This window comes from Rutidosis leptorrhynchoides, chromosome 2 (genome assembly GCF_046630445.1).
Source record: "Rutidosis leptorrhynchoides isolate AG116_Rl617_1_P2 chromosome 2, CSIRO_AGI_Rlap_v1, whole genome shotgun sequence".
Classification (NCBI taxonomy): domain Eukaryota; kingdom Viridiplantae; phylum Streptophyta; class Magnoliopsida; order Asterales; family Asteraceae; genus Rutidosis; species Rutidosis leptorrhynchoides.
The window spans coordinates 605,221,812-605,245,947 of NC_092334.1; the positions used below are offsets into that span (position 1 = coordinate 605,221,812).

Genomic DNA, 24,136 nt, shown 5'->3' on the forward strand with positions numbered 1-24,136 from the left:
TTCAAATTTTGCCCAAAAATCTTCATATTTTGCCTAAAAAAATTGCTACGGTTTTAAATTTTTTTTTGCCCCCGGTGAAATAAAATTCTGGATCCGCCACTGGATACATGCTATAAAGAATATTTTTCTTTTTTTGGACATCAGTTAGTTTGGGATCATCCAAGGGTAACTTAACCACCCACGCGATAATCAGTTGCTATACCCGCCCCTCAACTGCGTGCCCAGGAGACCTGCACCAATTCCATATGGGGCATGGATAAATATTTAAAGAATAGAAATTCAGTTTAATATTGTTACTGTACTAATTAGATTAGATACTAAACCATGAATAATTATTATTATTAGAGTATACTAACGTTCAAAATGATAATTGCAGAATCTAGTAAATGTCTACGCAATAGCTAATGTACACAAACTACATCCTTTCAGACTCTCAATCAAATTTCTTGCTGCTTGATACATATGTTGATTCAGCTGTTTTTGACCCATCAAACTCCAATAACTGCAAAACCTGCATATACATAGTTGTCAGAAATACAATATTATCGGCAGTTCGAACCAATTTACTACAACAATTTCGGTCTCTCACGGATCATATATAAATATTACAGTAACATTTAACATATATCAGATATATAAAAAAGACAAAACAATGTTTGCACCTCAAACCGGCTTAAAAAAGAAAAAAAAATAAAACCCTATTTTGACCCATCATTCAACCCATATTACCTCCTCTCCGGTGCTTAAGAACACACACACATAATATAGGAAATGTAAAATGATTAAAACGTATCGAAGTGATAACGTACCTCCGATTTGACATCTCCGTTCCATAGGCAATGAGCAGCCAAGAAACCAATAACCCCGGGTGCAATGTATAACAGAGCCGGCTGAATACAATCAAACAAACCAACATCAGCTACCTTTCATTTTTTTTTTTTTTTGTGTGTGTTTAATTTTGGTATAAAATAACAACCTGTGCAGCTTGAAACTGGTTCATGACAATAATTGTAATTACCAATCCGACTATATATCCCAAAAAAGCACTTTTAAAGTAGTGGCTATTCTTCCCTTTAGACGCATCATAATGTAGTACGAAAGCTAAAAAAATTCCCGGAAGTACAATGTCTCCTAGACCGAGCATGGAAAAGGCGCTAGTGCCAACACTTGACGGAAATAGTAGCTGGAGAAACCGTCATATACGTTAGATTATGATGAATCCCAAAAACAAATGTGAAAATTGTTACTACTTTTGGAATACTACTTTACCTTGATAGGTGCATCAAGTGATTTCGCAACATCTACCATCACAGGTGTCAAAAACACCCAGAATATATCATATACAAACAGTCTAGCCTGCAATTTTAACAATGACAAAAAGATATATAAACGGTGAAGTTTTTCCCTTTTAGGCTACCCAGAAAGGGTGAGTACTTTATTCTGATATAAGCGGCCTAACCGAGGTATCCCGTAACCGTTTTTGACCTTTTTATAAAAGTGAGGTTTGAATATGAGACCTCTTATCACGATTGTAACTACTAGGAAAAAAGATATGTCACTTGTAAACCAACCCCATCATTTAAAATTAAAAAATAAAAAAATTTCCTTACCAACATATTGGCACCGGTTTTGAAGGATCCAACAGAGACCATTTCGATTCCCTGAAGAGGGTAAAAATAAAAATCAACCAACATATGTTTAACGATTTATTTTTTTGATTATAAACAGAATTGAAGGACCCTAGAGAAAAAGTTACATGAATGCAGAATGCAAGACCCAATATGTTATTGGCCAGCCAATGCTTCTGTACAGCATACCATGCACAAAAAAAGGTAGCAGGAACAGCTGCAACAACTTGAGATCTTCTAAACTTAATTTCCATGGCTGTTTAATAAAATTTTAAACAAACACATTAACAATCTGCAAATCACAGAATCCGCATAATTTTCAAGCTAGGAAGTAAATGTATAATTGTCTAAATATATGTATAGTGCATACACAGAGAGAATGGAAATCGCCATATTACAACTTCATCATTGAACTTGTTCGGTAGAAACCGTGCAATTGCAGGTACGAGTATATCCCTGGATTTAATCAGGAGATCAATATTCAATACATACATAATGATTGACAAAAGATTCATATAATATATACAAAAGGAACATACGAAAGAGCGATGATCGCAGGTATAAACAAGCAGCCAGTCACAACTGTATTAACCAAGTCTTTCGATAGGAACTTAAAGAGCAGGAACAATGACAATAACATTGCACTGGCAACTAAGGGAAAACGTGTTGTATTTTCATTAGATATCTTCTCTTGATTGATAAAAAAAATTATACGATTCAGATTAATAAAGTATGTCCAAGAAGGTTAATTTGTATTTTGTATCATATGTGGCAGATGGTATATGTACTTACAGATGGAAGTGTGTTGTTGAGAGAGCGATAACAACCCACAAAAACTGTGAGGCAACCCGTTAAAATGACATTTATTTTTGAATTAACATTAACAACTAATGGGGCCACTGTTACACCTGCAACGACATCCATAATGAGTACGACTAAAATATATGTTAAAATTTTAAGTTATATAAATATATTTATATTTATATACCTGCTAGTGCAATGTTTGCTGCAAGCTCAAAATTCTTCATTGGCACAGGTAAAAATAAGTAAATGTTCACTTGCTAGTTGAAAGCAGCCTACAGTTAACACATATACAGTATATAAGAAATAACTTCATAAAACCAATCTATATAGCTTCTTCCTCGAGTCGTCCCGAGTTCATCATTAAACTAATAATTAAACATGTTGATCATAAATGAAAAAAATCAACCAATCAGTAAATACAAGTATAAGAAGTTTGCTACCATATTGTTTGATTAACAACTCGAATTCGTGATCAAAGAATGGTACGGACTCCTCCAAACTCGATCCGCCTCTTAATATGGTGCAAACTCCTAAGTAAGCAGTATGATGCATGGACGATATATGTGTTTATATACTTCAAAAGTTTGTAATAACTGTGACAAGTATAAAAGAAATAAAACGTAACATACCCAATAAAAATATGCCATGTGTATCTTCATTGTCACGGTGTATAAATTGTACTTTTCGTTTCATTTTCTAAATAGTTGGATCATTGCTTTTTGTTTGACTTTGACATATTTGACTATTTTCTAGTCTTGAGGATGGGCCATGATCATTTCAAATTCAAGGAATGTAACATAACTTACCCAATAACAATATGCCATGTGTATCTTCATTCTAACAGGGTTAAAACAGTAATCTTTATTGTTTTTCTCTTTTGTTTGAATAATGCTTTCTAGAATTTCAAAGATAACAATTAAATTTGAACAAAATAAAGAGCATTTATAATATTTCTATTTCTATAACTGTTTTAAATGAATTGCCAAATTTGTTACTCATTATAACATAATACATGTGATCAACAAATATTTGAATTTAACCAAGACGGGGCATGGGTTGCAAATATTATACTCGTATTATTCAAAACACAGTTTATGAATCTGTTAGGGTCAACAAAGAAGCTTAACAAGCATAACAAGAATCATTAAGCTATAAGTTGAAAGCTTATCCAGAAGAAAAGTTAGAATTTAAAAATGATACTCCTTTGTTTTGGATAATATAGATTTAGCATATGTTGATTTGAAAGAAACTTTTACCTAATCAAGCTAGCTTAATGAAAATTAAAGTGCCTACATTAAGAATGATGCTAGATACTTATTTCATATGCCTACAAATAACCAATCTAGCATTTCAATTAATACCTTAAAACATAAAATACAAATAGAACCAGCACTTGAACATTGTAATGTATCAAAACAGTAAGATATTGCTGCAACAGCATACATCTCAAACAACAAAACCATGTCATGTTTAATAAGATCGAAACTGATAAGAAAACATTCTTGGTCTCAATTCTTAAAGACAAATTTAGTATCACAAACAACAAAACCATGTCATGTTTAATAAGATCGAAACTGATAAGAAAACATTCTTGGTCAACGGTAACGGCGAAGGAACAATGTATTGTTCCTCTTCCAAGTAGCCCTTCTTGATGGACGTTGTTTGTGGTTCAAGTGTCCCTTTCCACGGAGTCCTCTGTATTTCTTACCGGCAGATGTAAGTCCTCTAAGCTCTCTGTGTTTGTGCACAGGGTTGCATATCCAGTTGATCCTTGGATCGTTACGAATAGCAGTATGTGCGGGATCCACCAAGATCACCTCAAAGTACTTGTAAGTTGAATCCTGCATTCAATAATAGTACTCAGTGGCCAAAACTTGGTTCAAAACAATTACAGTAATATCAAGTGTAGGTCTAAACAGGGTATTTGGATTGGGCCACTACCAAAGATTTTTTGTTAATTTTAAGGATATTGTAAATGACTAACGGGCCAGATATGATAATAATAGGAACTTATTAAAAGGTGATTTATTTATTATTGAAAAAGTAAACATAAACATAAGACTTAATACACATTTGTACACATTACATAGCACGTCAATGGATGGAGTCGAGATGAGCCAAACGCACAACAATTATTTGTCCATTTTTTGGTATTTCATGAACAAGTCATGAATATAATATGATTAAAAAGCTATGAAACTACAATAATAAGATACTTCTGGACTCAAGCTAAATAATACAGAGTATAACAAAGCCCAAATAAAGCATCATCTTACAAAGCAGAAAACTTTTCACCTGGTTAACACGTCTCATGTTTATCTAATTGCCAACATTTGATCAATTATCACTTTATTAGTAATATGCAACTGAAATTTATCTGTTCAAATACAAATCGACAAGATCTTAACCTTTAAACTACACCAATCATGTCTTTTCCTAAAAACCCAACTACCCTGCCTATTTGCGCATCATCTTTATCAACTAATGTGGCAACATATTAATTTGGTGAAACCACATAAACAATGAATTTTTCTATAATAAAAGAAGCATATGGTAGGTAACATATTACACAACTTCTCTATGAACAAACACATAGATGCATACCTCATTGAGCCAATAAGAGTTGAGAACCTTAAGCCCACCCAATTTTCTCCCGGCTCGTTCCTCAGCAACGGACCTCTTGCTTCGTTGGAACTTAAGTTGGGTGACACCCTGGTTTGTAGGCTTTCCATACACAATACCTTTGGGAACCGGCCTCTTCCTTCCACCACGCCTCACACGAACTCGGTAGATCACATACCCCTACAATTATTATATTACTATCGGTTTAACAAGAAAACATGTGACATCAAATGGTATCATATCAAATCAACCATAATGGAAAAGCTCAAATTCCGTAGACCTATGTAACTTGTAACGTGTAACTCAGGACTCAATACTTTTAAACATTACACATTTGATCTTATTCATGTCAAAATCACATGTTATTAAACTTTACACAAATAAACATTAATCATTACACATATAATTGAATGAGTTATTGCAAGATAACAACTGATTAACACTAATCAATCCTACACTTAGTTACATGTGAGTTATTATGTATTGTACAGTCTTCAAAATATGAATAGCATAATAACTTTCAAAAAAATGGAGTATACATAATGCACTTTTTCAAAATAAGTAATGTCCATAGACGCTACCACAAAATGCATCACATTTTTTTTTATAAAAGCTTGCAACTAACAATCATTAAAACCATCATCATCAATATGTAAAATGGATAGGTTAAAAAGAGTGACCTGTTTGGCTTTATAGCCCATGCGACGAGCCTTATCGGGTCGGGTCGGGTGAGTAACCCGAACAATTGAAGGAAGCTGACGGTACTCCCAACACCTGACTCTCTGCATGAATCTCATAACATCTGATTGTTTCTTCCTCCATAACTCCGATACATAGGTATATGCACCTGTTTTCGATTATAATAATTAACGAATCAATTTCATTAAAAAAACATATGATAATACTAATTTAGCTGAGAGGTGTTTGTGATTACCCATTGTTGCAATCTGATCCGGCTACGATCTACCAGCAAAACGAATTATGACTGCTGATATTTCAGTCGGAAATATGAGTTGGAGGTTAGGGTTTTTTTAGTCAGCTAAAGTGATAAGGAGAATGTTGCCAGTCCAATAATTGCATATGGCCCATTATAGTTGGGCTTTAATTTGGCCCATTACAAAAAGAACGTATGAACTTTGGATTAACGACTAGTAGAGACTTTTGGGCCAATCACCAAAATACCAATTTTTTTGGCCTTTTCTGAGCTGGATCCCTTTTTTTTTTTTTTTTGAGAATTTGCCCGCGCAAGGCGCAAGGATGTTTATACCTTGCGACCTTGCGGCTTGCGCCTTTGCGTGTAAACGCAAGGCGCAAGGATAAGGACTTGCGTCCTTGCGTCCTTGCGCCTTGCGTCTTATCAGAATGAATTTTTCCTGATTTCTGGATAAGATTTTTTGGATTCTTTGTACCTTTACGGATAAGATTATGTACCTGTCTATTTAATGAGGCTAGAACTCCAGATTAATCATTTTATTTCACTTCAATTTCAAAAAGATCAAGTCATTAGAGCATCGTTAAGGTACCAACTTTTATCTATTTTTTCACTAATTTGTGTCTTAATGAGTTGTAGTAATGATGAAGCATTTGTTGTTCATATATGTTGTGGGGGTAATTTTGAATTTGTTAACAACATACCAATGTATCTGCCTCTTGACTGTTTTAGAACCAGATTAAAACTACCACTTGCTCCACAAAAACCAATAAATCGAAGAGTATTGTTAAGGAAAATTCTCAAAAAAATTGAATTGCCACCTAATGCACCTGTTTCGTTAAGATATATTGATAATAATCATATTTTTGATATTACTGATGATCATGAAGATTTTTTTGAGTTTTTAAAACACGCTGTCACATACGAGCCTATTGATATTTATGTTGTCGACAAAGTTAGAATGCTTCAACCCGGACAAAGTTCACAAACACACCAGCCCCAATAAAATCCACAAACACACCATCTCCAACAAAACCTCCGGATTCTCGAGTCTCAACCAAACAAACAAACTCACCATCTGCAAAAAGAACAGGATGAAATACACAATTCCGAACCAAACCTCGAAACACACTATTTGGAAGAAAAACAGGCTGAAATACCACCTCCAAACACAGAAGAATTTGACTTCTTCAACCATGGCGCCGAGAACGTGTGTAAAATTAAAAAAATAGAGAACCCGTTTATACCTGTTGTTGGGTCTAGTGAATCGGATGAAGCAAGTGAAGAGGAAGATGAAGATGAAGAAGATGAAGAAAAACAAGATGTATTCTGGAATATGCCAACTCTACACAGTCAGCAAGATGAAGAAAACCCAGAATTTACGACCCCAATTCAAACCACGTATCAGGTATCTGATTTGGTCAAAGTTCGTCAAACGTTTTCGAACAAGGAAGAATTCGTAAACCAGCTATTTACAAAATGCCTTGAAGAAAACTTTCAAATAAAGCCTGTAAAGTCAGACAAATCTCGGTACACCGCTAAATGTGTGTTGCCAAATTGTGAGTGGAAATGTAGTGCATACAAAATAAGACACACTGAAAACTTTATGGTTAAAAAGTTGCATGACGTACACACTTGCTCACGCACACAAATTATGGGAAACAATAAACATGCTACTAAAAAGGTGTTGGGTAGTATTCTTATGGATTCGTTCAAGGCTGCTAATCGAGAGTATAAACCAAAAGATATACGTGATGATGTAGCCAATCGGTTTAGAGTGAGCATATCATATAATCAAGCATGGAGGGCCAAGTGTCAAGCAATAGAGATGTTACGTGGCAGTAGTGATGACTCCTTTAGAATGCTTCCCATTTACCTTCATAACCTTAAGATCCACAACCCGGGGACCATCACCAATTTGGTTACCGATAAAGAAAATAAATTTGTGATGTGCTACATGTCCATTGGAGTAGTTGTAAGTAAATATATATTAGCAAAAACCACCTTTTAAAATGTACACCATACGCAAGGCGCAAGTGTCACCTTGCGCCAACGAATACGCAAGGACGCAAGTACAACCTTGCGACTGGCATTAAAGACGCAAGGTCGCAAGGCTTTACTTGCGCTTCGTTGTCGCAAGACATAAGAGTATTCCTTGCGCCTTGCGTATGGTGTATGAGGTCTTATTAATAATATTTGATTTTACTGTTAAAATTTCATGCAGATTCGATCATTTGTGCAACATGTCCTCCCGATAATCATCGTCGATGCTGCACATTTAAAGGGTGGGTACCTGGGTACTAATTTAGTTGCTGTTGCGATGGATGGCAACAATGGAATTTTGCCATTGGCTTATGGAATTGGTGAAGACGAGACAAACAGTGTTTGGTCATGGTTTTTTGGTAACCTAAGGGATCATTTAATGAGTTGTGGTATGGTTGATCGTATGTCAGAGATTACTTTTATTTCTGATCGTGCTCCTGCAATAGCACACGGCATTGCAAACGTGTTTCCGGAAGCGTTTCACGCTCATTGTGCACGTCATTTATTCATGAACATCAAAACTAAATCCAACAAGATGAAATTCTTCGAATGGCACTTTTGGAAAATGGTTAAGGCGTACCGTGCGTCGGATTTTCATGATCATCTAGATGTATTTCGAAGGAGATTGAAAGCGTCTTATAAAGTTCTATGTGAGGATGGTATCAATAGATGGTCCAGAAGTCAATCTACTCATATTAGGTATTCATACCTTACAAGCAACAGTGTAGAGTCTATAAACTCTCTATCAAGACATGCTCGTAAACTACCCGTTTGCATGTTGTTCGAATTTTTTCGTTGTTCAATACAGGATTGGTATTTCAAACATCGCAACAAATCAGTTAGTCTTACTTCACCGGTTACTCCATATGTTGAACGTAAGCTAGCTAAGAGGACGGACAAATCAAGAAGATGGCGAGCATTTCCATCGACAAATGATCTAATAGAGGTACATGATGGACGAAAAAATGGGTTGGTTAATCTACAAGATAGAACTTGTTCATGTGGTCAATGGCAATTATCAGGCATACCCTGCGGTCATGTGATTGCATCAGCACGACACTTCGGAGTGGAGGATATTAGTTGTTATGTATCGCATTGGTTCAGCACTCAAACATACATAAATACGTATTCCGAACACATTCTTCCTCTCCCCCATCGGTCTGAATGGTCGGATCCGGGTCCCGGGATTTTGCAACTTGTACACCCCCCAGTTCTAAAGAAAAGACAACCCGGACGTCCTAAAGGTAAAAAACGCATTCCTTCAAAAGGTGAAGAAACTTCAAAAAAAGTAAGAACTTGTAGTCGTTGCAAAGAACCAGGTCATTCTCGATCAACATGCCCAGCTGCTTATGACCGAACAGGTGAATCAACTTCTCAACGGGCAAGAAAGACAACCTCAAAGGCGAAAGAGACAGTCGAACCATCTCAAGCTTATCAATCTCAGTTTTATCCAACGTACAATTTAGGTAGTAATTAGTTCCTATAAGTCGTTTATTTTCAGGAACAAATTAAGGTGTGATGAATTCCGTTGTTGTAATATTTTTTAATTAGTATTTTATGATGTGGTTTCGTGTGTTACTTCACATGTTATAATATTGAATGCACAAGCTAGTGGTACAAGAATAATCAAAATGTTGTGGCGCAAGGTCGCAAGATGAACCTTGCGTATGTTTCAAAAAATGGGCGCAAGGACGCAAGAAGTACCTTGCGCCTGCTTCATCAAAAGGCGCATAGACGCAAGACGTACCTTGCGCCTGCTGCTAATTACGAGGCGCAAGGGCGCAAGAAGTACCTTGCGCCTAAGGCTATCACGGGACGCAAGGTCGCAAGGTCTGATTACACACCTTTGCGCCTTCAAAAATACAGTTAGGGACCTGTTCACAGTTTACAACATTTACAGTTTATACACAAATTACATAACTAACTACAGTTTTCAGAATAAAACCTCAGTTACCAACTTTTGCTTTCTCTTTTGGTGGGGGTTCCTGGGTATCAAAGCGTGCACGAAAGAAGGTCTTGGCCATTCTCACTCTGTAGTCTTCTGCGGCCTTTTTAGCATCTCCAATGTTTGGGATTTCATCCCACCCAAAGATCACCCTCTCCATATGGATGCAGACCCAAACACCACAGTCCCCATTACTTCCACTTTGCACCGGCACGACTGGTAACGGTGGGGAAAATGTACTGATGGCGGTGGTGCTGGCGATGGTGGTGGTGATGTGGTGAGTCTCAGAAGAAAGGTCGCAAGGGTAGACGGGTCGCAAGGGGGACGCAAGTGCAAGGTACTTAGTAATCGCCGTCGGTCGCAAAGTGGTCGCAAGAGATGAGTGTCGGGGTGTGTGTGTGTGTATGTGGTGTGTGATATCTATATTTGACCTAAATTTTTAACACATGGACGCAAGGACGCAAGTCGCAAGGACGCAAGTCGCAAGGTCGCAAGGTCTCTTGCGCCTTGCGCGGGCATTTTGTCAAGTTTTTTTTTTTTTGGGTTCCAGCTCAGAAAAGTCCAAAAAAATGGGTATTTTGGTGATTGGCCCGAGACTTTTTTCCCTTTTGCATTTATATTTGTACTACTAGATCATTTTATCTTATACGTACACAGTGTAATTTATGCAATAAATGGAATAAGATGGTTGTTAAACAATAGTTATAACGACATGAAGAAAAATGTTGCATTTTTGGGGATTATATTGCAGGGGACTTGTTATGAGGTGAGACCATTTTCAACAAGAATCAATTGGGTTTCCATAAGGTTCTTTTATATACATAATCGCATCGTGTAGACCCCAGTGTACGTTATAGATCCAGTACGAATACCGGAATACGCCTGCATGAAACTAATATCAACTATTTGACACGGTGTGGCATAAGTAAATATATATATATAACTCATAAAAATGTGGGCTAATCCAACCAATCTTGCTTGCACATGGAAAGTGCCCCCAGTTTACCTCTCCAACGAATCAATTTGACCAAAGGTATGAGTTCGTTAGCCCATGCTCAAGTTTAGTCTCCTTAAAAGATTACAAAATGACCATTTTAATTTAGAAGAATATGTTATTTGAGAGCTTTATGTTTAGTCTCTATCTATAGTTGATATAACTATGAATAGAATATAATTTATAGAATTAAGTATTGATAAAGTGAATAAAAGATGACTTAAATATAGAATAACATATCTTGCATAACAAGTTAACACGTTAAATAGTAAACTAGATAATTGCCAAATATAGTTAATTTGTAACACTTACTCTAAGATAGTATAATCTCTAGAATAATTTATCTCCTCGGTTTGAATGGAAAAAGAACGAGCGGTCAAATGGATGAGAAAGTTTGGGTGGGTCAACAAGAATGTAAGACAAAATTTCATGATAAGATTATGATAAATCTAATAGCCTTGGGAACTAAGAATATGACAGCTGCTGTGTTTAGGTCATAAGTGCAATGGTACATTAAAGTGTAGCAAGTGTTGAAGAAAGGGCAAGTTTTAATAAGTCTTTTATGACGTTAAAGTTGGCATTGCAAAATTCCGTAGGCTAAGAGGGTATGGCTGGAGATTTATCGTTGAGTTTGGAAAACTGGCTGTTATGTCTTGCACCAGTTACTGACATATAAAACTGTTGTTGTTCACCTCTGTATATCCGGTTTGATGGGTCATTTAGATAAACAAAATGGGTCTTGAGAAGTTTAAGTGTCTTACAAAGTATCTTTGTGATTTGCAGCCTTTATGTTGGATTTCAGAGTCCTTGCATGCTTATTATTGGATAAGAAAATGTGTGATGCTGATTTGCAGATGGACTCTAATCATATACTAACTTACGAGGTAATCAACTCACATGAAATGTTAATTACGTCTTTAGCTAAATGCGAGCAGTAAGTTAATCTACACCATCTAATTTTTTATACAACAATTGTTTGTCCATTTTGACACTTTCCAAGTCTATATAGTATTAGTATGGCATAACAATTAACAATGAATGGTAATCTTTGAACATTGTCATGTAATATAGTAACTTGTAGAAAGAAATTATTTTAATGTTGAAACTATGGCATTTGAAGCCATTTGATACAACTCGTCGATACTAACTTATTGCATACTTGTCACGAGCTAAGTGTATTAGACTACAATGCAACTTATATATTAAGCTCGTATTGCTTATTTTTGCGCAGTATTTTTTGGAACCAATAAGCAGACTTTTTCGGGTATCTCTTGAGGGTTTCAAAATCCACATAAACGATGCCAAACCTTGAAGTATAGCCTAATCTCCATTCGAAGTTGTCAAGCAATGACCAAGCAAAGTAACCTGTCATATTTGCTCCGTCATCTATTGTTTGTGCAAGTGCAGTCAAATAACCTTTGTAGTAACTTATCCTTCTTGTATCATGTAAAGCATCCGCAACAGTTATATTACCCGGATCATCCATGCCTATAAATTATACATAAGAAATAAAATTATATTGTTGTTTGTTAAATAATGTAATTTGTAATGTAGATACATACCATTTTCTGACAGAATCATGATTGGGTTTTCATAACGTTCTTTTATGTACATAATGGCTTTGTATAGACCCCAAGGAACGTTATAAAGCCAGGACGAATACTCCTGCATACAATCGACATTTGAAAATTCAAGACATTATACATATATAAAAAAAGATAAAAGTGACCATTTTGTTGAAATAATAATAAAATTGGTTGTTGGTGGATGTTGTTGGTGAAATAAGTGGATGGTTGTTGGTGAGTTGTAGGTAAGACTTTTCATTACCTAACTTGCCTAACTCTCACTAAATCCTAATTCTTACTACTATAAATAGAGCCATAAGCAAGCATTCAAATCATCCCAAAAGACATTCTTCTTCTTATATTCTAAGAGTGTAATAGAGAGTTTGAGTTTAGTCTCCTAATTGCAAGAGATATAAGCATTAGTAATTATCCTTGTAATTAGAGAGAAGTTGTAATTCCTATTAGTCTTATTAGTGAAACGTTTCTTTCTTTGCCCGTGGTTTTTACCCTATTGGGATTTTCCACGTTAAATCTCGGTGTTCCTTTATTATCGTTTTCATATTATTACTAGTGGTTTGCTATAATTCGGTGTCACTTTTCTCAACAAGTGGTATCGGAGCCAGGTTTAATATCTAGTGTGTATTAATCTACTTATCGTATGCTCTGTGGTTGCCACGAGAGTGGATCGTCCACATCAGAAAATAAGTAAGATTATTTTTACTCGGTAAAAGTCCTTGGGTGTTATTTCAAGAAAAATAGTATTGTCGAAAAGAAGATTGTAATTATAGCAATGTCTACGAAATTTGAAATTGAAAAGTTCAACGGGAGTAACTTCTCGTTATGGAAACTAAAGATGAAAGCTATCCTGAGAAAGGATAAGTGTTTGGCGGCCATCAGTGGACGTTCCGCCGAAGTCACTGATGAAAAATGGGAAGAGATGGACGGCCAGGCTATCGCAAATCTTCATCTGGCACTAGCAGATGGTGTTTTGTCTAGCATTGAAGAAAAGAAGACGGCGAAAGAGATTTGGGATCACCTCGTAAAATTGTACGAGACCAAATCACTCCACAACAAGATATTCCTTAAGAGGAAACTTTATGCGCTACGCATGAATGAATCTACTTCAGTTAATGAGCACATTAATTCTTTGAATACTCTATTTTCTCAACTCGCTTCGTTAAGTTGCAATATAGAGCCAAAAGAACGTGCTGAACTTTTACTTCAGAGTCTACCTGACTCGTATGATCAACTCATTATTAACTTAACCAATAATGTTCTCTCGGAGTATCTAGTCTATGATGAAGTTGCGGCTGCTATTCTAGAAGAAGAAAATCGGCGCAATAACAAGGAGGACAAACAGGCCGGTTCACGACAAGTGGAGGCCTTGGTGATGTCAGGAGGGAGATCAACGGAACGTGGCCCAAGTGGGAGTCACAATCATGGTAAACCGAAGTCTAAAAAGAAGAAGACCTATACATGCTACAATTGTGGCAAGAAAGGTCACCTGAAGAAGGATTGCCGGAGTTTAAATAACTCAAATCCTCAAGGAAATATTGTAAGCACTTCAGATGATGGGACTGCTTTGGTTAGTGAAGCAGTGGTAGCAAATGAAGGCAGAAAGACATTTGTTGATGTCTGGTTATTTGACTCGGGAGCTACTTTTCACATGACCCCTAGAAGAGAATGGTTCAAACAATATGAACGTATCTCAGGAGGATCTGTATACAGTTGCAATGATCATGAACTAAAGATCATTGGAATTGGAGATATCATTCTGAAGATGCACGATGGTACAGTTCGTACTATTCAAGGTGTACGACACGTGGAGGGTTTGAAGAAGAACTTATTGTCTTTAGGACAATTGGATGATCTTGGTTGTAAAATGGTGATACATGAGAAGATCATGATAATCAAGAAAGGCGCGGTTGTACTTATGAAAGGAGAAAAGGTGGGTGCTAATTTATACATTCTGAAAGGCGAGACGGTACAGGAATCGGAAGCATCTGTTGCTTCGAATAGTTCAAGTGATAAAGTTGCTATGACAAGGTATCAAAAGCTTGGACACATGTCTGAGCAAGGTATGAAGATTCTTGTTGAAAGAAATCTTATTCCTGGTCTTACAAAGGTATCGCTACCTTTCTGTGAGCATTGTGTAATCAGCAAGCAACATCACCTGAAGTTTAACACATCAAATTCTAGAAGTAAATTGGTTCTAGAATTGGTTCACTCTGATGTGTGGCAAGCACCAGTTCAATCCCTAGGAGAAGCAAAGTATTTTGTATCATTTATTGATGATTACACTAGGAGATGTTGGGTGTACCCAATCAAGAGGAATGCGGATGTGTTTGAAGTTTTCAAAGTTTACAAAGCGCGGGTTGAACTTGAATCTGGTAAAAAGATCAAGTGTTTGAGGACAGATAATGGAGGAGAATACACTGGTGATGAATTTGATAAGTTTTGCAAACAAGAAGGTATCAAAAGGCAGTTCACAACAACATACACTCCTCAACAAAACGGAGTGGCAGAGCGGATGAACAGAACCTTGTTAGATAGAACAAGGGCGATGTTGGCAACTGCAAGCTTGGAAAAATCATTCTGGGCAGAAGCAGTAAGTACTGCCTGTTACGTGATAAATCGGTCACCATCAACTGCAATTGAGTTGAAATCGCCGATGGAAATGTGGACTGGAAAACCAGTTAATTATTCTGACCTTCATGTATTTGGAAGTCCTGTGTACGCAATGTACAATTCTCAAGAAACGACAAAGTTGGATCCGAAGTCCAGAAAGTGTTTGTTCTTGGGGTATGCTGATGGAGTTAAGGGGTATCGCTTGTGGGACCCCACTGCCCACAAAGTAGTCATCAGCAGAGATGTTGTCTTTACAGAAGACAAAGATCTTGAAGATGTTAGCACTTCAAATGAAACTATACCGATACAGGTGGGTAATGAATTTCATAAAGATTCTTCTGAAGCAGTACCAGAGCACGATGAAAATCAAGTAGTCGTTGATGAAGCTCCAGTGACTCGTATTTCTAATCGGGAAAGGAAACGTTCAGGGTGGCACTCAGATTATATTATGGAAAGCAATGTTGCATATTGTCTTCTAACAGAGGAAGGAAAGCCAACAACTCTTCGCGAGGCACTAAATCATTCAGATGCATCTCAGTGGATGACGGCTATGCAGGAAGAAATTGAAGCTCTTCATAAAAATAAAACATGGGAACTTGTGCCATTGCCGAAAGGTAGAAAACCTATTGGAAATAAATGGGTGTATAAGATCAAGCGAAATGGCGATGATCAAGTGGAGCGGTATCGTGCAAGACTAGTGGTTAAAGGATATGCTCAGAAAGAAGGTACAGGCTTTAATGAAATATTTTCTCCTGTGGTTCGACTTACAACAATTCGAGTAGTTCTAGCGATGTGTGCTACATTTGATTTGCATCTAGAGCAGCTAGATGTGAAAACTGCATTTCTTCATGGAAATCTTGAAGAAGAAATTTATATGCTTCAACCAGAAGGTTTTGAACTACAAGGAAAAAAGAACTTGGTTTGCAGGTTAAAGAAATCTCTGTATGGTCTCAAACAGGCGCCGAGATGTTGGTACAAGAGATTTGATTCTTTCATAATGAGCCTTGAATATAACAGACTTTATGCAGACCCTTGTGCATATTTCAAGAGGTTTGGGGACAATGATTTTGTCATTTTGCTGTTATATGTTGACGACATGTTGGTTGCAGGCCCCAACAAAGATCGTATTAATAAGCTGAAGGCTCAATTGGCTAGGGAGTTTGAAATGAAAGACTTGGGTGCCACAAACAAGATTCTAGGGATGCAAATTCACCGAGACAGAGATAATAGGAAGATTTGGCTTTCTCAAAAGAATTATTTGAGGAAAATCTTAGAGCGTTTCAATATGCAAGATAGTAAGCCAATCTCAACCCCACTTCCTACTAATCTCAAGTTATCCTCCGTTATGTGTCCTAGCAGTGAAGACGAGAGGAAGGAGATGTCTCGAGTACCGTATGCATCAGCAGTGGGAAGTTTAATGTTCGCAATGATATGTACAAGACCAGACATTGCACATGCAGTGGGAGTAGTTAGTCGGTACATGGTGAATCCTGGTAAAGAGCATTGGAATGCGGTAAAGAGGATCCTTAAATACATCAAGGGAACCTTAGATGTTGCATTATGTTATGGGGAACCGAAATTTATTGTCAAAGGGTATGTTGATTCAGATTATGCAGGTGATATCGATAAAAGTAAATCTACCACTGCATATGTTTTCACACTTTGTGGTGGAATAGTAAGCTGGGTTTCAAAACTGCAGTCAGTTGTGGCGACGTTAACAACAGAGGCAGAATATGTAGCAGCTACTCAAGCTACTAAAGAGGCAGTATGGTTGAAAATGTTGTTGGAGGAACTCGGGCACAAACAAGAGAATATCACTCTATTCTGTGACAACCAGAGTGCCTTGCATCTTGCAAGGAATCCGGCATTTCATTCAAAGACAAAGCATATACGAGTTCAGTATCACTTCGTTCGTGAGAAAGTGGAAGAAGGAACCGTGGATATGCAGAAAATTCATACTGACGACAATGTGGCCGATTTTCTAACAAAGTCAATCAATCGTGACAAGTTTATTTGGTGCCGTTCCTCATGAGGCCTAGCGGAAACGTAAACAACATCATTGGCAAGGAAGGATTATCGTGTGAAGATTGATTGAGTCTTAAATCAAATCTTCAAGTGGGAGATTGTTGAAATAATAATAAAATTGGTTGTTGGTGGATGTAGTTGGTGAAATAAGTGGATGGTTGTTGGTGAGTTGTAGGTAAGACTTTTCATTACCTAACTTGCCTAACTCTCACTAAATCCTAATTCTTACTACTATAAATAGAGCCATAAGCAAGCATTCAAATCATCCCAAAACACATTCTTCTTCTTATATTCTAAGAGTGTAATAGAGAGTTTGAGTTTAGTCTCCTAATTGCAAGAGATATAAGCATTAGTAATTATCCTTGTAATTAGAGAGAAGTTGTAATTCCTATTATTCTTATTAGTGAAACGTTTCTTTCCTTGCCCGTGGTTTTTACCCTATTGGGGTTTTCCACGTTAAATCTCGGTGTTCCTTTATTATCGTTTTCATATTATTACTAGTGGTTTGCTATAATTCGGTGTCACTTTTCTCAACACATTTGACAGCCCCAATTAAGGGATTATGTAAAAAAGGTCAAATTGATCATCTTACAGCCTCAATTAAGGTATTATATAGAGATGAAGAGATTGTTAGTTAAAAGGAAATACCCTTGGACCGATTGGTACACCATTTAGCTCATCTGCAACAAAGATAGAGAAACTATAAGTTTTTGCGCGTTTCTGTGTACTTATTTAAGAAGAAAAATATAGAATGTAGTTCTTACAAGCAAATTCAACATTCCAATCCATTTGGTAACCGAGGTCTTTAGGTGGACTACGATGTGGATCATAAACGTAATAAGTAGTATATTGGTTTATCCCAATTAGGTCGAAAGATCCTTTCACCATTTTTACCTCTTCTTCTGTAAATTCGGGAAGACGGTCCTTAACAATGTTTTGCATTGTTTTTGGGTACTCACCATACACAATTGGATGCAAAAACCTGCATAAAACATCAGAAACTTTAATTCGTCTAAAAAGATGATTCACAATTTAGAAGTTAATTTTTGATCATCTTACCATCCAACATGAAAGTCTCGCGCTCTTTGCGCAGCCAAGTTGTCAGCCTTTGATCTACTAAGTGGTTCGTACCATACAAAGTCCAACAAAATCCCGATTCGACCCTGTTGTTCTTCCTATATGATCATAACATGAGATAATTCTATCTTGTACAAATTTATATGTTTTAGAGATGTCAAAACAATGATAATTGTTACATCTTACTTGATACTTTTGGCGGTATCTTTGAACTGCAGCTGCATGACTTAAGATCAAATTGTGGGCTACAATGTAAGGTTCAGTTCCTGAATTCCCATCAGTGCAATTCCCATATGCTTTAGAACACCTTCCCGGAGCGAAAAAACCATCGTCGTAGCCAAGAGCAGCCACAACTCTAGGCTCGTTAAACGTAAACCAATTTTTCACTCTATCTCCAAATGTCTTGAAACAGAAGTCCGCGTAATTAGCATAATCTTCCCTGATTTGATTTAGAGAAATAAAAAACAACGTCATTCCTACGTATATGAAATATGAAATCAGAATGATTCAAAGGTTCTAAATGATTCTGAATTACAATAAATACTCTGCTGAATGATGAAATATCATACTAACCCTTTACACAACTAAATAAAATAATGTAGTTGTTTGATAAATAATTTAGATATAATTTAAGAAGAATATAAAAAATAATGGAGTTGCTAAATGGTTAAGAAAATAGTTCAGCTTTAAGTGGTTCAAGTATCGTACATATTCTTCTCATTCAACATCATTTTTAATTCAGGCGTTACAAACAAACGCGTTCAATACTTAGTGATTCAACATCTAATGTTCCTCAATTAAGAAGCAAATTGCGATAAAGATTGCATAGAAATTTAAAAGGCACATACACAACTTTATGGCTTAACCATCCAAGATACTTCTCTTCAAGGGCTAACGGAAGATCGTAATGATTGAGATTGGCGTAAGGCGTGATGCCTGCAACAACAATATATCATCTCATTACCATTTGATTATATGTTTTTAAACTGTTGTTTTTCTTATCGATATTGAATTGATGGTTTTAATTTTATCCAAAAAGGTACATGTTCTACACTTTTTTTTTGGCGAAAAAAGTTGATTGCATTGAAAGTAGATAGAACCTTCATTAAAACAATGATCTTGTACTGTGATTATGTATAGTATTTATTTAGTTATTGCTATGCATAAGGAATTAAACATTACCTCTCATGATCATATAGTTGATTAAGCGGTTATAATAAGCAACTCCTTTTCTGTTTACTTTCCCGGTCCCATCTATACGTTGCAAATTAAACATGTATTGATCAATACGAGGTATGTAGTTGAAAATATCAAGTTTTAGATGATACTTACTTGGGAATATTCGAGTCCATGAGATGGAAAATCGATATGCATCAAAGTTGAGGTCAGCCATCAAATCGATATCTTCCTATGACAATCATAACGTGCACTAAGCATACAACAACAACTTCAACAACAATAACCAATACCACATATTCAAAATACGAGAGTTTAAAATGTAAACAGTTATCTATCTACTATAGAGTAAAGATCGAGAGTTATTTATTTACAAGAGTAAGGAGACTACTTATGAAATAATCTGGGTAAACTGTGTTCTTGTATATGACTCTGAAATACCAACAATATCATAATAATAACAAATTGTACTAAAATTTTAAAATAACAAGAGTTAATAAGGACTTCCAAAAATTGAAGCAATGAGATTTTAAGATTTCAGTTTATACTAAAGAGTATCGTCTGAGGTAGAGAGTAACAACTGTATCATATTGTTTGAGACAAGGAAATTGTACTAGTCTTTTCGAACCATATAACAAATAGAAAGTAACCTTGTATCGATGATATTGATCCACTGTAACTTCTCCTGTTGCATTGTTTGGCTCCAATCCTATATAAATCATATTAAAGAATTACAATTAATTTAGACTTATAACTTATAACTAGTGAAATGATCCGTGGAACCACCAGTTTGTTTAAACGAAACAGTTTAATGATATGTTTTAGTTATTAATTGAACGTAAATGCTAAAGTCAGTTAGTTTAATGCCTCGTTCCGACTAAGAAACTTGTCGTTGTTTTTACAAACATATTGATATACTAAACTTGGTCAGAATAAATGAACTACATTTATTCTCTCACCACCTAATTCCAAGTTTCATCACAATTGTTATTTTTCTTGTCATAAAAGCTACATTACAACATTTTATTGTGGCATGTATTTCGCATACATATGTACCGTAATTAATCCCGTAAGATAACCCATATTTGAATAATTAATATAATAATAATAAAATTTGCTCGAAAATTGAGTATTTATATTTTTAATAATAACTATTATTTAATAACAAATGCCTCTTTAATATTTTTTTAAAATTAAAATACAATTATTATATAAAAGTTGTACAATATGTTTCAAAGTTTGTACATGTACTCATGAGGTGTTTTGTAAAAGATTGTACAATTTATTTTAAAGTTTGTACATATGTTCATGGAGGTGTTTTATCATAAGGCTGTACATAATGTTTCAAATATTGTACATATGGTAATGGAGTGTTTTACCATGAGGTTGTACATAATGATTCAAATATTGTACATTTGATTATGAGAGTATTTTATCATAAAGTTGTAAATAATGCTTTATATATTATACAATTAATAATGGGGCTTAGAAATTCTTTCTTTATTTTTGAAAATTTTTTAAGCTTGAATAATCATTATTTATGAAATCATTATTTTAGAGATTTATATAATAATATAGATATTTGGTATATAATATTTCTTAAATTAACCTACAATGATTGTTCATTAGTTTTATCCTTTTTTAGTTTGGGTAAAAAGTTCATTTTTGCCAACAAAAACAAAGTTCATTTTTGGTACTAACGGATATTACTTTTAAAAATGGCATATGACACTTCACTTAGAGAATACATATATAAAGTCAGTGGCATGAGTGGCTCCATAATCCTCAATCTTTCGTTATGTAATTATGTAATTGTATGTAGGGGCTAAATTTTAGTTCCTATGTGTGTTGATGTGTACATAATCGGTGTGTATTTTTGGGGTTTCGAATTGTGGGTCCTCAATCTCCTTGTTTCTGTTTCTTGATTGTTGGTTAATATATTTGATGCTTTTCCAAAAAAATAATAATAAAAAATAAATAAATAAATATGCGGAGTAGAAGTCATATTTATATCATTTTTTTTTATTAAAAGATTGAATATTAACCTTTAAATAAGTTAATAACTATGACTTTCAATTGTTGATTTGAACCATAATGTTATAATTGTTTCTTATTTCAAATAGTTGACATATTTTTAGAACGATAACTCACACAACCAATATTTATTTATTCACTAATGTATCCATGATGTAGCTTGAACCTTTAACATATTTAGTTGAAAAGCTCATCGAATACGCTAGAATATAAGTTCTTTGGTAAATCAACCATTGACTTTGACATTGATTGAAATTTCAACAAAATATTTGAATCTCAACAATAAATTTATATTAACAAACTCAATTGCTATATTTCTATTACGGAGTATATCTAATAACAAAACAAAATCAATTATTTTTATTCACTTTCATGTATAAAAGATAAACGTATTTTAATTATTAATTATAGTTCTTAGTTATTAAATATTAATTATGTAAACTCACGAGTATACGCTTGTAAAAACTAACCATAAAATAATAGTTATACTATATATATATATATATATATATATATATATATATATATATATATATATATATATATATATATATATATATATATATATATATATATATATATATATATATATATAATTGTTTATATGTTTTGTTTGGAACGGGTAAAGTACAAAAAGTTGCTACCGTATGTTAAAACAAGATGTCAACTAGTTGCACCCTTGAGTGTGATTGCTTTTTAAATGAATGGTTTAATGTTAAATCATTCAGAATTTAATGCGTTTGTTTGTAAAATTTGAATTCTAAATGATAGACGGTATTGAATCATTCAGCAACATGTGTCGAACCATTCAACAACCTGTGTTAAACCATTGCAAATACAAAATTAGTGTACCAGGAGTTTTGATGAATTCGTCCCAAATGCTCGGTCCTCGTCCCCCCTTAGACGCCATACCTTCTACTTGGTAAGCCGACGTTGCGGTTCCAAACAAAAACCCTTCTTGAAACCTATTCCGGCTCAACTTATCGGTCGCACTGACAACCGCAATCAAAACCACCAACGACACTAGTGCTACTATGGATTTTGGATTTATCATGTTTTCGTATCTCATTACTAAATGTAGTACAGACCCGTTCTATATATAGTTGTAAACACGTACAACACGTCCCTATTGTTAGGATAAAAGTTTTCTTTTCCCAATTTATCTATATTTTTAATCAATACATTTTAAATAATAATCTCAATCAATATTCAATATATAAAATTAAATATAACATACTCTAATGACTTTTTCATGCTCACTAACTCTTGAAATAAAAAGGTGATTATATTAAAAGAGATTTTATAACGAGTGCTCTAAAATACGTGATAAAAAACAATTAAATAACCAAAATCATTAATAAATAACACTATCCGTAATTAATATGAATACACATATGGAAATATAAGGAGTTTATTAAATGATTAATAAGTTATAATTGGAAAGTCTAAGTGAATTGAATGTTTCTCGTGGTATGCCTTAAATAAACACGTTAGCAATTCCCATATTAAAATCGACAATTGATTTTGTGGAAAAATAAAAATCGATTAGTCGATGTATGTACTTAATCATCAGAAAGATATATATACATGTACCTAATGAATAAATATGTTCCTAAAAATATAATTACTCGGTGTCTTGAAAATAAATGTTCATTTTAAAAACTAGACAATTAATAATTAGTTTTAATGTAATGGCTATCTTCCAGTCTTAAGTGTTTCCTTTCATTTTATTTGCCATTATCACAAGAAGAGATATCCACTTTTAAAAAAGACCACGGATCAAAAACGTCCGTTTTACAAACGAACTATAACAATTCGCTTTTAAAACAAGAAAATTGTCAAAATTTCCTCGCAAGTCGCAAGCTGTCTTGCGAGCATTGCGAGTTGCGACTGGAAGACAATGCGAAGATCACCTTGCGACTTGGAGCGGTCGGGCACGAACAAAAATTTTCAGATCATTATAACTTTTGATCCGTAGCTGTATTTAGACACCATTTTTTTTAAATGTGTATTTTTTAGAGATCTAGCTGTTTTCATTAAAACCAACTTCCCAATTTTTATTCAAAAAGGGACCCATATTGCGGGTTGTAATTTTGTGTATAAATGTGTGATTTTTGAGTTGTTTAATATAGTTCAAATTGATTGAGTGGATTCATTTAGTTTTCGTCAATAATGGTTTAGAATTAAACGAATCACATTTAAGAAGGTTCTATAGCAACTTATGAGCGGTCAAAATGTGTTTAAAAGTCAAAATCAACGAAAATTGAAAAATTGAAGGTCTTCAAATTGATTGATGAGATTCATTAAGAACCTTACCCCATTTCGCAATGTAAAGGGTGGATTTGAGGGCATGCAGCACATGCGCTTGCACAGGGTCCATAATCAAAAGAGGTATATAATCCAACAATATGTAGTACTTATGAAAAACATTGTTATGACTGATAATGACACTTGACCTAATTTTTTAGTATTTGCTGAACTTAGTCTTACACATATTTAAAAATTTGTATATAAAAAAGCCTATTTTCTATTAATTGAACAAGGTCCATATAAAAATTGAAATCGTCGGATGCCTCTACGCAATGTCACCTTGCGACCTTGCGAATGCGTGATTTAGGCCCAACTCGTAACATCGCAAGCCAAAAAACACAAGTATCACATAGT

The 24,136-nt window shown here is 34.9% G+C and overlaps 3 protein-coding genes across 3 annotated transcripts; all 3 read right to left on the reverse strand.

Moving 5' to 3' along the window:
* Positions 1-433: 433 nt before the first annotated feature.
* Positions 434-2,656, reverse strand: LOC139889969 (signal peptide peptidase-like). The gene is made up of 10 exons (XM_071872878.1): positions 2,617-2,656; positions 2,417-2,536; positions 2,168-2,318; positions 1,999-2,084; positions 1,757-1,884; positions 1,611-1,661; positions 1,270-1,356; positions 977-1,183; positions 822-890; positions 434-511 (listed from the first exon to the last, which is right to left on the reverse strand). Exons 1-10 carry the CDS (start codon positions 2,654-2,656, stop codon positions 434-436), a joined length of 1,017 nt encoding a protein of 338 aa, XP_071728979.1.
* Positions 2,657-4,027: 1,371 nt separating this feature from the next.
* LOC139893433 (large ribosomal subunit protein eL15-like) lies at positions 4,028-6,064 on the reverse strand. Its single transcript, XM_071876601.1, has 4 exons — positions 5,989-6,064; positions 5,735-5,901; positions 5,037-5,234; positions 4,028-4,273 (listed from the first exon to the last, which is right to left on the reverse strand). Exons 1-4 carry the CDS (start codon positions 5,990-5,992, stop codon positions 4,028-4,030), a joined length of 615 nt encoding a protein of 204 aa, XP_071732702.1. The 5' UTR covers positions 5,993-6,064.
* A 6,098-nt stretch (positions 6,065-12,162) lies between these two features.
* LOC139889970 (beta-glucosidase 44-like) lies at positions 12,163-22,526 on the reverse strand. Its single transcript, XM_071872879.1, has 11 exons — positions 22,325-22,526; positions 20,089-20,147; positions 19,595-19,670; positions 19,445-19,516; positions 19,111-19,198; positions 18,449-18,701; positions 18,245-18,360; positions 17,950-18,167; positions 17,834-17,865; positions 12,530-12,632; positions 12,163-12,455 (listed from the first exon to the last, which is right to left on the reverse strand). Exons 1-11 carry the CDS (start codon positions 22,524-22,526, stop codon positions 12,163-12,165), a joined length of 1,512 nt encoding a protein of 503 aa, XP_071728980.1.
* Positions 22,527-24,136: the final 1,610 nt, after the last annotated feature.

Bases quoted from the DNA above. Each gene is read 5' to 3' on its own strand.
- LOC139889969 (XM_071872878.1), bottom strand. From the start codon at position 2,656: ATGAAGAATTTTGAGCTTGCAGCAAACATTGCACTAGCAG. The intron at 2,537-2,616 runs GTATATAAATAT...ATGTCGTTGCAG, and splicing joins AGCAAACATTGCACTAGCAG to GTGTAACAGTGGCCCCATTA. The intron at 1,184-1,269 runs GTAAAGTAGTAT...CGGTTTCTCCAG, and splicing joins CACTTGATGCACCTATCAAG to CTACTATTTCCGTCAAGTGT.
- LOC139893433 (XM_071876601.1), bottom strand. The intron at 5,235-5,734 runs GTCACTCTTTTT...TAATAATTGTAG, and splicing joins TGGGCTATAAAGCCAAACAG to GGGTATGTGATCTACCGAGT. The intron at 4,274-5,036 runs GTATGCATCTAT...TATTGAATGCAG, and splicing joins ACTCTTATTGGCTCAATGAG to GATTCAACTTACAAGTACTT.
- LOC139889970 (XM_071872879.1), bottom strand. From the start codon at position 22,526: ATGATAAATCCAAAATCCATAGTAGCACTAGTGTCGTTGGTGGTTTTG. The intron at 19,517-19,594 runs GTAAGTATCATC...TGCAACGTATAG, and splicing joins ATGGACTCGAATATTCCCAA to ATGGGACCGGGAAAGTAAAC. The intron at 12,456-12,529 runs GTATGTATCTAC...TATAATTTATAG, and splicing joins CATGATTCTGTCAGAAAATG to GCATGGATGATCCGGGTAAT.